The sequence below is a fragment of the Rhinichthys klamathensis genome, unplaced genomic scaffold (genome assembly GCF_029890125.1).
Source record: "Rhinichthys klamathensis goyatoka isolate OS25496 unplaced genomic scaffold, OSU_Roscu_1.1 h1tg000501l_1, whole genome shotgun sequence".
Lineage (NCBI taxonomy): Eukaryota > Metazoa > Chordata > Actinopteri > Cypriniformes > Leuciscidae > Rhinichthys > Rhinichthys klamathensis.
In genome coordinates, this window is record NW_026606982.1 from 192,647 (window position 1) to 207,074 (window position 14,428).

Here is a 14,428-nt window from a genome sequence, read left to right on the forward strand (position 1 = left end):
GTGCAGGATTGTGAAATCCAATTATGACTGAGTGATTATGGCCATTGAGAAGCACAATTATGTTCTCAGTGAGAAGAAGGGAAACAATGGGGAAAGATAGACTTATATAAACAAGAATACACACAGTTATGATAGCTTACAGTGCTCTCATTGAAAAGAGTAGAGAGGAAATGCATCAATAGCTAAAAAATGTCATTTAAAAACAAACCACAGCAAATAGTATGCGGCATGTAAATTCGGGGATTTCAGAAAAGTGTGCAAAATATATCAGTGCCATATCAGTTGTCAACCAATATAATATTAGAGATTTTTAATGCATCGGTAAAGGTTGTTATTGGATATATAAACACTACTGTTGAGTCAGTAAGATTTTTTTAAAAGAAATTCATATTTCTATTCAGCAAGAATGCATTACATTGATCAAATATGACATATTTTTACTGTTACAAAAGATTTCCATTTCAAATAATGCTGTTTTGAATGATCTATTCATCAAAGAATCCTGAAAGAAACAACTGTTTCCACAAAAATATTAAGCAGAACAACTGTTTTTAACATGGATAATTATAAGAAATGGTTCTTAAGCACCAAATCATCATATTAGAGTGATTTCTGAAGGATCATGTGACACTGAAGACTGGAGTATTGATGCTGGAAATTCAGCTTTGCCATCACATGAATAAATTAAATTGTAAAATATATTCAAAAATAAAACAGTTGTTTTAAATAGTTAATATTTCACAAATGTACAGTTTTTACTGTATTTTTGATCATGCTGCCTAGGTGAGCATAAGAGACTTCTTTCAAAAACATTTGAAATCTTCAAAAACATCAAAATTACTAACCCCCAGCCTTTGAAGGGTATTGAAAATAAAACACTAAATACCAATAAACATACATATATAATGGGTTTATTATATTAAATAACTAATGATTATCTCTGACATATTAAATAGTGATATACATGTGCAAAATGTATCATATTATGAGGTAGTAGGCGAGCAGCCCCAGAGATTAACGATTCTAGTCAAATGTAGCAGTTCATAAAAGCAGATATGAGGCGTTGACATGCAGAATTAGAGAATATCTGTGTGTGCGCGTGAGAAAATAAGAGATTAGCATGACTTAAGAAGTTTTGCAGGGTTAAACTCTTTGTGTGACATTTGCCTCCTCTGTCTGCGGCCTCTTCTCTGTTCCTGTCTATCCCTTTCTTTTATCCCTCTGTTTCTAGATTCTCTTTTCATCCCTCTCTTTTTTCCCCATCAATGAAGATGTCAAACTCGTGCCCTTCCTCTGACGGCCAGCTATGACTGAACAAATCAGAAACAGAAAGAGAAAGCGAGCGAGGAGGAGGAGGAATCTGACCTCCTCAACTTTGAAGAAAAGACTTCATCACTTCCTGTCAAATCAGCAGCTGCTGCAGACTGAGAATTTCAGAAGCAGGACCTGAGAGGGATTGTTTGCGAATGTGTGTGTGTTGGAAGCTCAGAGGAAACACACAGCGCCGATTCTGAGAAGATCTCACCAGCAAATTTATAATCGTTTAGGTAACCCTTCCTGTTCCTAGAGGAAGTTAAGAAGTTTGTGTCCCTGTGTGTGTGAATGCGCCATGCGTTTGTGTTGTGTGCGTCAGACATAGTGTTATTTTATTTTTAATTAAGGCTTGTTTACTCCACTCCAAAGTTGAATTACTATTAAACTTTTAAATCAAAATATTGATATGAATATAATACATTAATATACATAATTAATTATAGTTATTAATAATTATAGAACTTTCAAATTATTCCTAACTCAATAACAACCATTATATAATGCATCATATATTTCTTACAGTTTGATTGTGCATTAAAGATCTGTTCAGGTTTATATAAAGTAACAATTCTCATTAATTGTTATACATGAAAGTTACTCTTACGTGTTTTACACTGTGTAATTCAAATGAATGTAAAAAATTAAATATATATGAAAAAATATTTAAGGAACCAGACAGAATAACAAAATTCTAGAAAGACTTGGATAATAAACAAACGCTATTTCCTGCTTAAAATTGAATTAAATCAGTAGCACATTAGAGAGTGGGGGAGATGTCTTAATTCAAATTGTAAATGTAATTATCCACACACACACACACACACACACATACACTTCAGTTTCTGTGCACTGTGTGAAACAGAGTTAGACCCACAAGCTTACACACACACACACACACACACACTCAATAAGAGGCCTCCTCGCTTTTTAAACAAGTGAACACGGGATTAGACCAGGACTGAATGGCACCAATTAAATACTGAATACAGCAGCCATGCAAATCAGCCTCATTCAAGAGGGAGGGAGAGAGAGAGAGAGAGAGAGAGAGACATAGACACAGACACCTCTTAACACACAAGCGCCTACATTCTGAGAAGGGGCTGTAATCACATGTCTTGGCATTAAGTCTAACCTCCACAATGGACCAACAACGGCTACTTATATATACACAACACACAGACCATATTTTACAATTTAAAGACTGGAAAGTTCAGTTTTATTTTTGGTGTGTAACATATCCAACGGGAAAATGTAGTCACCTATCTCTCATTAAACAGACACACACACACACACACTCAATATGGAGACGTCGGGTGTATGTATAGAGTGCGGTGGTCATGTGATTGTCCACTCTCAAGGCAGAGCTCCCACAAGTGGCTCTTTGTCTGCGAGAGAGAGAGAGAGAGAGAGAGAGAGAGAGAGAGAGAGAGAGAGAGAAGAGAGAGAGAGAGAGAGAGAGAGAGAGAGAGAGAGAGAGAGAGAGAGAGAGAGACAGCTTACACATATCCCACTCACAATAACAACTGCACACAAACTCACACACTCCAAAAACACACAGAGCCTTGGGCATCTTGTTGAGAATGAGAGAAATGAGTGAATGGAGTCTAAGAGAAATGAGGAATCTCCATAGCAGAGCCCCCCATCCTCATTAATTCTCTCTCTCACACACACACACACATTTTTTTGAGTATTTTTTTTAAACTATTTAAATATTGTTTTTACAAATAAGCACAATTCCCAAATTGAGGTTATGTCAGATTTAGCTGACTTCTGAACTGAAGTATAGCTATGTACACACACACACACACATATCATTGAGGCCTATTGTTTTTAAACATGGCTAAATATAATTACTACAGATTAAGCCAAAACCTACCACCCCAAAAAAAAAGTTTAATTTTAGTTTCTGATTTAATTGAAAACAGTATTTATTTAATTTATGAATCGGTTTCTTACTTTAACACAGCTAAAAGTTTAATGAAAGGTTCATATCCTGCATGAAATCCTAATCTAAATTCCTTTCATATCCTATCTGATTGAAACACAGAATGCAAGGAAAGGGGATTTCTGGGACTTTTAGTCAACGGGCAACAGTGCACTTGGATTTTATCAGTCGGCCTTGGAGGGAAATGATGACTCCCCATCACACAATCAGACAGAAGTACATTCTTTCACTTGATTCGTTTCCTGCTCTCCTCCTCAATGTCTTTAGCTGCTGTTTTTCACCCATATTACTTTCACCAGTTCAAAGAGGCTAGAGGTCAAGCTAACGTTCCCTACTGAACTATCAAGATCTGCAAATACATCATGCGAACAGACAGAATTCACAAGAACTTTTCCACTTTACTGTTTACCAGTGTCATAATAACACTTCCATTCGCCCTGATCACCCAGGACTGGTGCTGACGGTACGAGTGGAAATCACCAGGGATCCCAAAAAAGAATAACAAAACTATTTTTAGTTTGCATGTACATTCTGCATTTTGAAAAATTGTGACAGTTCACATTTTTTATTGGACTGCTGTACGAGTTTCTTGTGACATTTGATAGTTTCACATCAAGCTTACAGGAAGACATCTAAATGACAGGTCTTCCCGTAGTGCAAGAAGATATCTTGCATCTGTTCAGCCCTGAAACAATGACTTTAGCTAGTGTAGGATTTTCTAACCTCCGAGTTAACACAAGAGGGGGGAAAAAATCTACTATTTAAGTAACCAACTTTACTGAACCTCTTCATTTTGTTACAAATGCCTAATGATGATGATAATATTAATAATAGCAATATTGCTAGACTATACTGCATTACTCAATGGGTAAATAACTACAAGTAATGGCACTACAAATTTTACAATGGCATTTTTACCATTTATATTATTATAAATATTATCACCATCTTTCAGGCAGCATCATATAAATGTGGGTGTTTTGTGAACATAAAAAAAAAAAAATCTATTTTAAGCTATCCTCCTGATTTTCTAAAGAAATTATCTAGTCTGACATATCATTTTAATATTTTTTCTCCTTCAAATAACCAGCAAGCTAGCTACTGTTTGTAGCTAACTTTTTTGAGCTTGACTGCAGTCTAACTAAACCTTATAGTCTACAGTTTCAAAGTATCTTCCAACACTCCAAAATTTCTCAGTTTCTCAAAATAATAACTGAATAACACGATGTAATTTATAACAGCACTCATAACCAAATTTAAAAGTCCTTGTCTGAGCTCAAAATGCAACGGCACGGTGGTAACAGTTGCTATGGCAGACAGTATGTATATTTAGTGTGCAAATGGAAAAACACAGCCAGAAATGCTCATATTTACTCTGTCTCTCCTCTCTCTCTCCTCTCTCTCTCTCTCTCTGTCAAAGTCTGTCTCCCTCTCGTCTCGTCTTCTCTCTCACTCACACACACACACTCTCCCACTCACTGTCAGGAGTATTGTGTTTGTCTGAGTGTGAGATGAAAGGTATGAATTCCTCCAGAGCTCCTCCAGGATACCACCGTTAAACACACACAGAGAGAGAGAGAGAGAGAGAGAGAGAGAGAGAGAGAGAGAGAGAGAGAATAATATCTGCACTCTTAATGTGTGTGTAGGGGTGTGTGTGTGTGTGTGTGTGTGTACAAGTCACAGGTCAGTGATGCAGAAACAGTTTTAGTGTGTATGTGTGTTTTTTCTCACAGAATCTCACATTTCAGAGCAATTAAAGCAACTGCAAACACACACACACACACACACACACAAACAGGTTATACTTGTTCGACAGCTCACTCTGAAATGCCTGGGAGAAACAGCAAAAGAAATCAAACACACACAAGAAAAAAAAAGTCATTTTTCAAATAGCAATGTCAACGCATTTGTAGTTATTTATGATCGCATCACTGATTGATATTTACACCTGAGAAATATAATAGGAGAGATAGAGAGACTCTTGGGAACCAAAACCAACACGAGAACAATGACAAGTTGTCATTAGACTAAACAACTCCATCATCACACTTTTGTGTTTCAGCATGTCTGTCGTGGTAATGTGGATGTAGTAGCCCCTGTCCTCATCTTCATAAAAATATACACAAACACATGGTTTCACTATATTTCACGTTCATCTAATGTTTACCTTTAAGAACAAAACAATTTCATGGAATATTTCCATATCTTTTTTTAAAACATTTTTCCAGTGGTTGTTAGTGTTTGGTTTTCATTAAACATTTTGGGTTCGGTAAGATTTTTAAAATGCTTTCAGAAGAAGTCTCTTATGTTTACCATGGCTGCATTTATTTGATCAGAAATACAGTAAAAACTGTAATACTGTACAATATTATTTTATTATTTTAATATAATTTAAAATGTACTTTATTCATGTGATGTCAAAGCTGAATTTTCAGCATCATTACTCCAGTCTTCAGTGTCACATGATCCTTCAGAAATCATTCTAATATGCTGATTTGGTGCTCAAGAAACATTACTATCTTGTTGAAATTTTTTCTGTTAATGCTATTTCTGAAAATCCTATTAATATTTTTGTGGAACCTGTGATATTTTTTTTTTTTTTCAGGATTCTTTGATGAATAGAAAGTTTAAAAGAACAGATTTTTTCTTTCACTGTCACTTTTGATCAAATTAATGCATCCTTGCTGAATAAAAGTTCTTTAATTTTTTAAAAAGAAACAAATTACAGACTCCAAACTTTCAACTATATTTAGACAAAGCAGTATAGAATTTTAATATTGTCCATTTCTCAATTATCGATCATAACATGAAATATGGATCAGTCTAACGCGCATCCCTAGTCATCACACAAACTTTTTGATATTAGCAGATTCAAAGATAAACATGATTTATGAGCCTTTATAGTGAAGTCCACTTTTCAACAGGTTTCACTGCGTTTGTGAGGACATTTCCAAAAATCGCAGAGCCAAACACACGCAGATGAACAAACTCCCTTTCTCTCTCTCTCTCACACTCATGTTTTATGAATTGTGTATTTGTGTCAAGTGTGTTTTCAACATTGTTTTATAATTAGATTTTCCATGTGTTCTGTCCAGCTGCAGGCAGAGATCACTGTCTCACCAATAATGGCTCTAAACTCCTTCTACCCTCCATTTTAAATAATAATGAGCCTTTAAAATGGCTGATTCAGACATATCCCTAAAAGCAGCTTTCCGCAGCTCCTGGACCAGTAAACAGCTTTCAGCCTGATCTATCTGTGGGCGTCCTGAGCCTGATATTTGGGTGTTTTCAACCAAACCTAAGATCAGTGAGGAGAGTTTGATCTCCCGTGTGCGTTCAGAAGTAAGTCTTCTAATGGCAGGTAACCCTAAGAAGCTTAAAACCGCTGCGTGAGAGAACTGTTCTCAGGTCAGCTGGAGCTAATAAAGGTTATTGTGATTTGAGCCTGCATGCAGAGAGCGCTGAGCTCAGATCAGCTGGAGATGAAAGCAGGCTGGAGACTTCAGCTTCTCTGATGCATTATAGCGGCATTTAGCTGACTGAAAGCGTGACCATTTCTCCGGACACACACGCACACACGCCGGCAAGGAATGATGGGTTTAGTGAGTGTGATGGTCTGAGCTGTCGACTGGAAAGTGGATAAAAAGGATGGAGGAGCTTTGAACTCTAAAAGGGTGTGACTGATGGCCCGCTGTGTGTTAGAGTATGTGTGTGTGTATACGTAGCAGAATTTAAGCAGGTTTTGAGTTGCTACTTGCAATGCCTCTCTTTGTTTTCACTACGAGTATAAATGTGTTTAGGGTAGATATATACCCATAATCCACCAGTGCGTACTGTCTCACATAGTCAAAAGAGAAAGCAAACATGAGAGTGTGAATGTGCACACGGAGAACTGAAGGAACAAACAGATCGCAAACCTCTCCTTACAGAACACTAATCGTTTTCCACCTCACACACTTGTGTTTGTTGTGTGTGTGACAGGCTATCTGAATATCCAAAGTCACTTTGCAGGAAAGGTTGCAGCTGTTGAATAAAGGGAAGCCTGAGTGTGTTGTTACGGAGAGACACATTATGGTCAGATCTTTCATGAGATGGTTGAATCGTGATGATACAGTGCTCTATTCCCTCTTTAAAAAGAATGACAGAGAAACTGGTGTTTAACGTCTCGGGTTTGTTTGACGTTTATGAGTCTAGGTATTTGCATAATGGGAGATCAGAAGAAGGAGAGAGGAAACAGTTCACTACAGAGGGACAGGGATCCGGCCCAAATGTAATGATATATTCGAGCACCCGCCCTAAATCACAGCACTGTAGTGATTTTTACCCAGCAGCCTCAATGGAATCTTATCACGTTCTCATGGCAGTTTGGAGGTGAGAGTCAAAGCAAACTTTAGGTATATAACATAGAAGTGGGTTTAACTACAATTTAAAATTAAACTAAAATATTTGTATTATGTATTACAAAAAAATCTAAATGTACAGCTACAGTAATTTCATCCAAAAATGACAAACCACCATAAAGTGCATTTGACTCGCACTATATTCCACGCGACAGCTTTGTGTCAGGAACAAACACAGATTATTAGTGTGTCTTCTTGAGGCAGGGAATTTTGAATGGTTAATGTGTAAAAGATATTTGAGTGCTTTGGAGGAGGGGATGTTTTTCAGGGAATGCCCACTTAAATTTCGGTCTGTTCCTCACACGAAGCGATCACATTGCTTCAGAAGACTTGGAATACAGCACAAGAGTAAAAATTACTTATTTTATTGTACTTTTATTGTTCTTTTGCCATTACTGGAGCCCGACAGTAAAATCAGTCTCTACTTTCATTGCAGCTTGGTCATTCTGGGATTTAAAAAAACTGATGATTACATTTACTCCCCTAGGGTTAGGGTTAATTCTCATTGTAACCCTAGAAGTTAAGGCCTTGGGTAAAGTAATGAAACCCTCTAAAAAGAGTTGAAATGCACAATAGGTACATGATAAAAGACAGGACAAAGGAGGAAGTAGAGTGGGACTGTTTACAAAACGTTTTAGCTGTTTACAAAAAAGAAATGAGGGTGTAATGATATGGCGATATTATCAGATAGTATTACTTTGAAACTATTTACCATATATATATATATATCTCGATATACATCAAGACACTGAATGATTAGCATGTTCATGAACCACAGAAACCACCTTAAAGGGATAGTTCACCCAAAACTGAAAATTCTGTCATTATTTACTCAACCTCATGTTGTAACAGTTTTGCTTACCATTTGGTTGCTGACTTCTACTGTATGGAATCGGATAAAAAAAAACACGGAGACAGTTCTCAAAATATCTTTTATGTTCCACAGAAGACATTAAGTCATAGGTTTAGAGTAGAACGACATGAGGGTGAGTGAATGATGACGATTTTCATTTTGGGGTGAACTATCCTTTTAAAAAATTAGCAGACGTCACTGAAATCCCCAAAAAACTGCTTACACATTTACCTAGCTATCTAAACAAGGGCATTCCGGCACAAACTTCTACTGTTTATAAATAAAGCTAATTATGATTACAGCAGACTAACCATAACCCAAACCCTATTAGAAACCGTTTAGCCTTTTTACAGTAAAAAAAAAAATTACTTTTGCATTATTTATAAATGATTTTGACCTCTGAGGGTGTCCTGGACCTCCCCAATGGGAGGTTTTGTCAAATTTAGATAACTTCTGGGACAATTTTGTCCCTAAAGTATAACTAAGTAAACCCACCCCCCAGCAGCTGCCACTGCTCCTCTTCCGTCGTGTGCTCCAACAGACCCTACAACTACAAACATTACAGTCCTTAAAACAACACGGGCGCTGGGCTCGGAGCGCGTCTGTGCGTGTGAGAGCCGTTTGAGGAGGCTGTGAGAGCCCGGCGGTCATGCTTGGTCAGGGACAGACAATGTGCGTTTGTTACTTAAGCACTGTTGTTAATGAAGCTCCCCATGCGCACACACACATGGATGTACAATAAAAATTAGGTTGCATGCCAACCCCTCTCGCTTTCAATCTCTGTGTTATATAACGACTACAGAAATACGGTTTTAAGTTGCAAACTAAATCCCCGTTAAAATGTACATGCGTTATAGTTAGACTCTCAGGATATGGCATTAACAGAACGCAACTCGCTCACACACACATACACTGACAAACATCCACAACACCGTGAAATGCTATCAAGGTGGAACAAAAGCCACTTCACACACACTTCAGAGAGGAACAGGTCTGTTGTGGAAATGCCGGCTGAGACAGAGGGAAGTGTGTGTGTGTGAGTCTGCGTGAGTCCTCTCTTGCTGTTCAACATATTGAAACTCTGACAGAGTTAATCTCCTCACTGTCAACTCCTATTATAACACCACTGATCATGACATACACACACACTAACTCATGCATACACAAACACACGCACACATGATTCACGCCTACACACTCGTAAATGCACACAGACAAATGATTGAAAGTAACACGACTCGGAGAATAATTATTACTGCCGTGGATGACTGAATGAATATATGCCCAAACATGTCCTAAATGATCCTGACCAGTCACACATGAATCCGTTACTTTGATCGCAGTTGAGACCAACATAATCCCTGAGAAGGTCAAAGGACATTTATGTCTTTTCATGTCGTAATAATCAGACTCAAAAAACTTGCGTTCAGAAATTTCGACATTTTAAATGCGGCGAAGCAGTCAGCGTGTGTGTTCACAACAGGTTGGAATCGCTCAAAGAGATGCAGGTTCGAGTCTCCTTTATCGTGTAATTATTTCTTGAAAATCCAAGACCAACTGAAAACGGTTTCACCAAACTTTTATCAGTGGAACTTAAAGATATTTTCAAGACTGTCTCAACTGATTTTGTCCATACAATTAAAGTCAATGGGGTCCAGAACAACATTGTTTTGTTGTGGAAAAGAAAGTCACAATTTTTTTAGCCAGTTGATCTTTACATTTTTAAAGAGTGTTCATGAGCTAAACAGGATGTTTAACTGCTGCTTTAGACGGTTATATGTGCACATAGAAGTTGCTGATTAAGACTAATTGTGCACCACAGAGTGTTGGGTAAATGAGCGAACTTGTACGCTTGAATACACACTCACACACACACATAAGTAAAGTACTTCAGTAGCATTTTTGAGCTAATGAGAGACAGATTTCCAATTAGCTCCTCATCTCCTCCCTTAGCACTGGAATATGGCCAAAACACACAGTGACATTCATACATGTATCATGGATTCCCTCTTACTTTGTTCTTTCAAAATCCAAAAGGAATTTAGGTAATTTGCAGTCGTTCATCAGAAAATTGTTCCTAAACAGCTAGAGTGTTTTCTTGATAAGCGAGTGGCTGCCAAGAACTTGAATGAAGTAAAATTATATTAATTTGTAACTAAGAACTTGATGATGTAACTGGGAAGTAAAGAGAGTTCTCATTTTGTTGTTTATGTGTGTGTGTGTGTGTATAGTGTTTGACACATTAAGATGATAAGACATAACCTGAAATCTGTGCCTCAATGTGATAATTGTCCCAATGATTAGCTACTTTATTCTCTCTCTCTATTCCCAGCAGAATCCACTTCTCTTTTCTTCCCTCAAGGCAGAGGAAGGGAGGGGAGGGGTGTCGCTTTTACATTTTTCTCAGTCCAAATTATAGCTGTGAACCATGCAGATAGGAACAGAATTATACATCTGAAACCAGCAGTAAGTCTGTGTGTGAGCACGTATATGTGTAGTTGTGTCTAGAAGTAATTAAATTTACATAATTGTGTCAACAGAATAAATCAGTAAAGCTCTTGTTCCACCAAATGTTTCTTCCAGAGAAAACGCAGCGGTAGCTTCAGCATTCAGTAAACTTTGTGTTTTGCTGATATAAATATCAGAGTGCTGAGGGGTGGAGAACGCAGCCAGAGTTTTTCTAATTTTACAGTCCTTCAATTATATTTCGCATTCAGTCTGAGAGAGGTCTGACCTAAAACACAAATGGCACATTATTATGGGTAAGAGAGCTGTGTGTGTGTGTGTGTATGATGGCCTTACTGCTGAGAGTCTGGTAAGAGGTTTAAAGGGTGACTTGGACTTAGTGGTGGTGGACGCTCCCATATGTCCACTGCAGAGATAGAGCCCGGAGAGTGTGTTTGCCTGAGGCCCATATGCCTTTATGAGAGTGCTTAGGATAATCTTTGTGTATTGAGTTATTGTGCTGTGTTTTAATGAGATGTGGGATTGAGATATGCAGACATGTCTCTCGTAAATCTCAAAAACAGTCACTAACAAACGGTTCTGATATTCTTTTTCTCGACTTCACACACTCTTTCAAAGTCGATTCCTCTCAATGTACTGTGGGGGCCTCTGAACTTGTAACTAACAACACACACACGCTCATGCACAGGTGCATACACACACATTCTGTAAGTAAATAAACATTAAGTACTTAAAACAACATGCAGCAACTGTGATAAAACAGACCAGGCCAGTTTGAGCATCTGCTGTGCCGTGGAGCTCAAAGCTTTAACGGCAAACACATAGAGGCAAAAGCAATTGATCTGAAATTTTCTCTCGCAGGACGAAAAGCTCAAATGTGGCTGATTTTTTTTTTTTTTTGTTTATCTCTGTAATGGGTTTAGCTCCTACATAAAATAATACAATTAAAGTTAAAAAAAGAAGTATAATTCTATAATTTAGAATAATAATTAGTCTTGAGGAAGTGCTTTTGCATGTAGCAAGCAAGGTGTATTGTTTTTTTATTTAAAAAAAAAAAGATTCACTAAAATGAAAAAGTAATAAATAAATAGGCTATATGTAATGTCTGAATTAAGGAACTCTATTAAATTTCGTAAAACTTTAAGTATAACTTTAAAAAGTATTTTAAAACTTTATGCAGTGCTTAACATATATAGTTATTGCTGATTCATAAATGGTCCATAACATTTCTAACTGTTTGGATGTAAATTAACTAAAGATTTGCTACGCATTATATAATGTAGTAATGTTTAACTATATGAGTTTAAAGTTTTATAAAGTGTTGCCAATTTCTAAGCAGTTAACTGTTTAGTTTTCCCCTTTTTCCTTTCTTACTCAATTTTCGCACGAGAACTTTAAACATGAAAAAACAAAAACACCATACATTTAAGTTCATTCGTAATTTAGGGTGCGGTTTTAATTTTAAAAGCACAATTTATGATTTCGCGTCGACCCTCGGGTTCTCACATGCTAAAGTTTTCTAGTTTTTTGCTCATCTTTTACAAGCCCAACCGAGAGATCCTAATTAAAATATTCCCCTCGAGATGAAAAACACATGTGCACTATTCCTGTCCCCCTGTTTACGCTCATAACTCAGCGGCTGTGTCTCAAACCCTTTTGAGCTGCCTACCACAACGAGCCCATGGTGCCCAAAATGCTGTCTAGATGCCCCAAAACTGCTGGCAGTGTAGGCAGCCCATTAGGTTTTGAGACACAACCAGTATTTCACACTGCACACAAAGGCTCAAAACAAAGACAAACCATCATGTTAGTCAACTAAATAGTCCAAATAAAAGTAGCTTTTTAAAAATAAAAACAACTATAGCTTGTTTTGCAAATGCAAGACTCAAACAACAAGCTTTGTTATTCTGTTGAGTCAAGCTTCAGTGGCGCCTTAAGCCATTATTCAGGTTAAGTAAATACGTTGGACGCTCCCTAGAACGTTTTATGAGCAGCAATCAGAGAGATTTTATGAGCGTCTAGGAAACCCCTGCTTAAAAACCTATTAACTCTCTCGACACAACTCTGATTTGATCAATATGACAGGCGCAGAGAGCCACTGTGCCGCCGGGATTTGGGCAGGCCGGTGGCGGAGAGTCACCTCGCCTCTCCTGGGAAAAGAATAAAAGATGGACACGCCGATAGAGATAAAGAGTTTCGTGCTAAAAACAACGAGGAACAGTAGCTGATCTATTTCTAATTTTTAAAAGTAGGCTATTGTATGGAGAAATAAGGCCCGCGTCAAGGCCACACGTTAAATTTGTGTATCCGAATTCGTAGTTAAGAAAGCCAAGAGATTATTATTTATTTATTTTTAACTACGATATTTCGCATTAACATTTAACAAAGTTGTACTAGTATGAAATTGTTGTCGAATCCCCGCACAACAAGGGATTTTGCGAGTTGATGAGATGCGGCGGTGGAGGATGACAGCTGTGTGTTATATCCCGGGAGAGCGCGCGCTTGATCGGTCACTTCAGGCTCGAGCTCAGCGCGAGCTTCATGTCATCATGCCGGAGAGCGAGCCGTGACAAGAGTAACGGAGCTTTGCACATCGGATTGCTCAAACTGTATGTCTATTTCATGATCAATACAAGTCGAACTAGTAGGCTAATATCATCAATCTGAGACCGTAGTGATACACTTCAAGTTCATACGCTCTTTAGGGGATTTTAAACACGCGCTCGTGCACTTACTTTTGATTTTGTGAATTCCACACGACAGACTCCAGTGATTTGGCTGCGGGTAACGCGTATCTGCACATGGTTGTGAGAATCCAGAGGTAATATTTCCACGAGCCGCCACTTCCAGCCATCTTACAGGGTTCTCGGAGAGACACGAGCCAGCAAGAAGATAAGATCCTTTCGATCGACTGTACTCCGGGTTACCGAACCACATGCAAAATGAGTAGGTTAGGCGTCCAGGCGGAGGGGCTCCATGGCTCAACTTCCAAATCCAATTTTTCTATCGTTGCTTGGAGGAAAAAAGGTGTCGCACATGTGGTTTTTGGGCCAACGTTTCTCTATTACCAAAATCGCTGCTACCTTGTACTTAGGTAGACTGCAGCGCGTGACTGTTTTATTGTAGTCATCTATTAGTGAGCTGGTAGCCTTACAAAAGGTCAAATCACACCAGATTGGGGGTGAGTGACGTGAACACAGGTATAAGGACCATCAATCCCGTGTTGGGGTTCGGGTTTGTGAAGAAATCCGGTCCTGGTCATGTGTCAGATTTAAAACTAGACTCCTTTCGCTTTTGATCCCAGATCATAGAGATGAGCTTTAGATACGCAACAGTTCTGTCTGAAATTTACCGACCTAAATCCATGTTCAAAGTGTCCAGGAACAAAGCTTAACTGTCAGTCGCAGGACTGCCAAAAATATCTGTCCAATTCCATTTGGATTTTCTTTC

The 14,428-nt window shown here is 38.0% G+C and overlaps 1 protein-coding gene across 1 annotated transcript in view; it reads right to left on the reverse strand.

Moving 5' to 3' along the window:
* Nucleotides 1–13,996, reverse strand: part of efnb1 (ephrin-B1) — a 31,457-nt gene extending 17,461 nt beyond the window's left edge. The window contains exon 1 of the mRNA XM_056237850.1: nucleotides 13,714–13,996. Within this exon, the coding sequence (XP_056093825.1) occupies nucleotides 13,714–13,832 (119 nt within the window). The 5' untranslated portion in view covers nucleotides 13,833–13,996. The remainder of the gene's footprint in view (nucleotides 1–13,713) is intronic.
* Nucleotides 13,997–14,428: the final 432 nt, after the last annotated feature.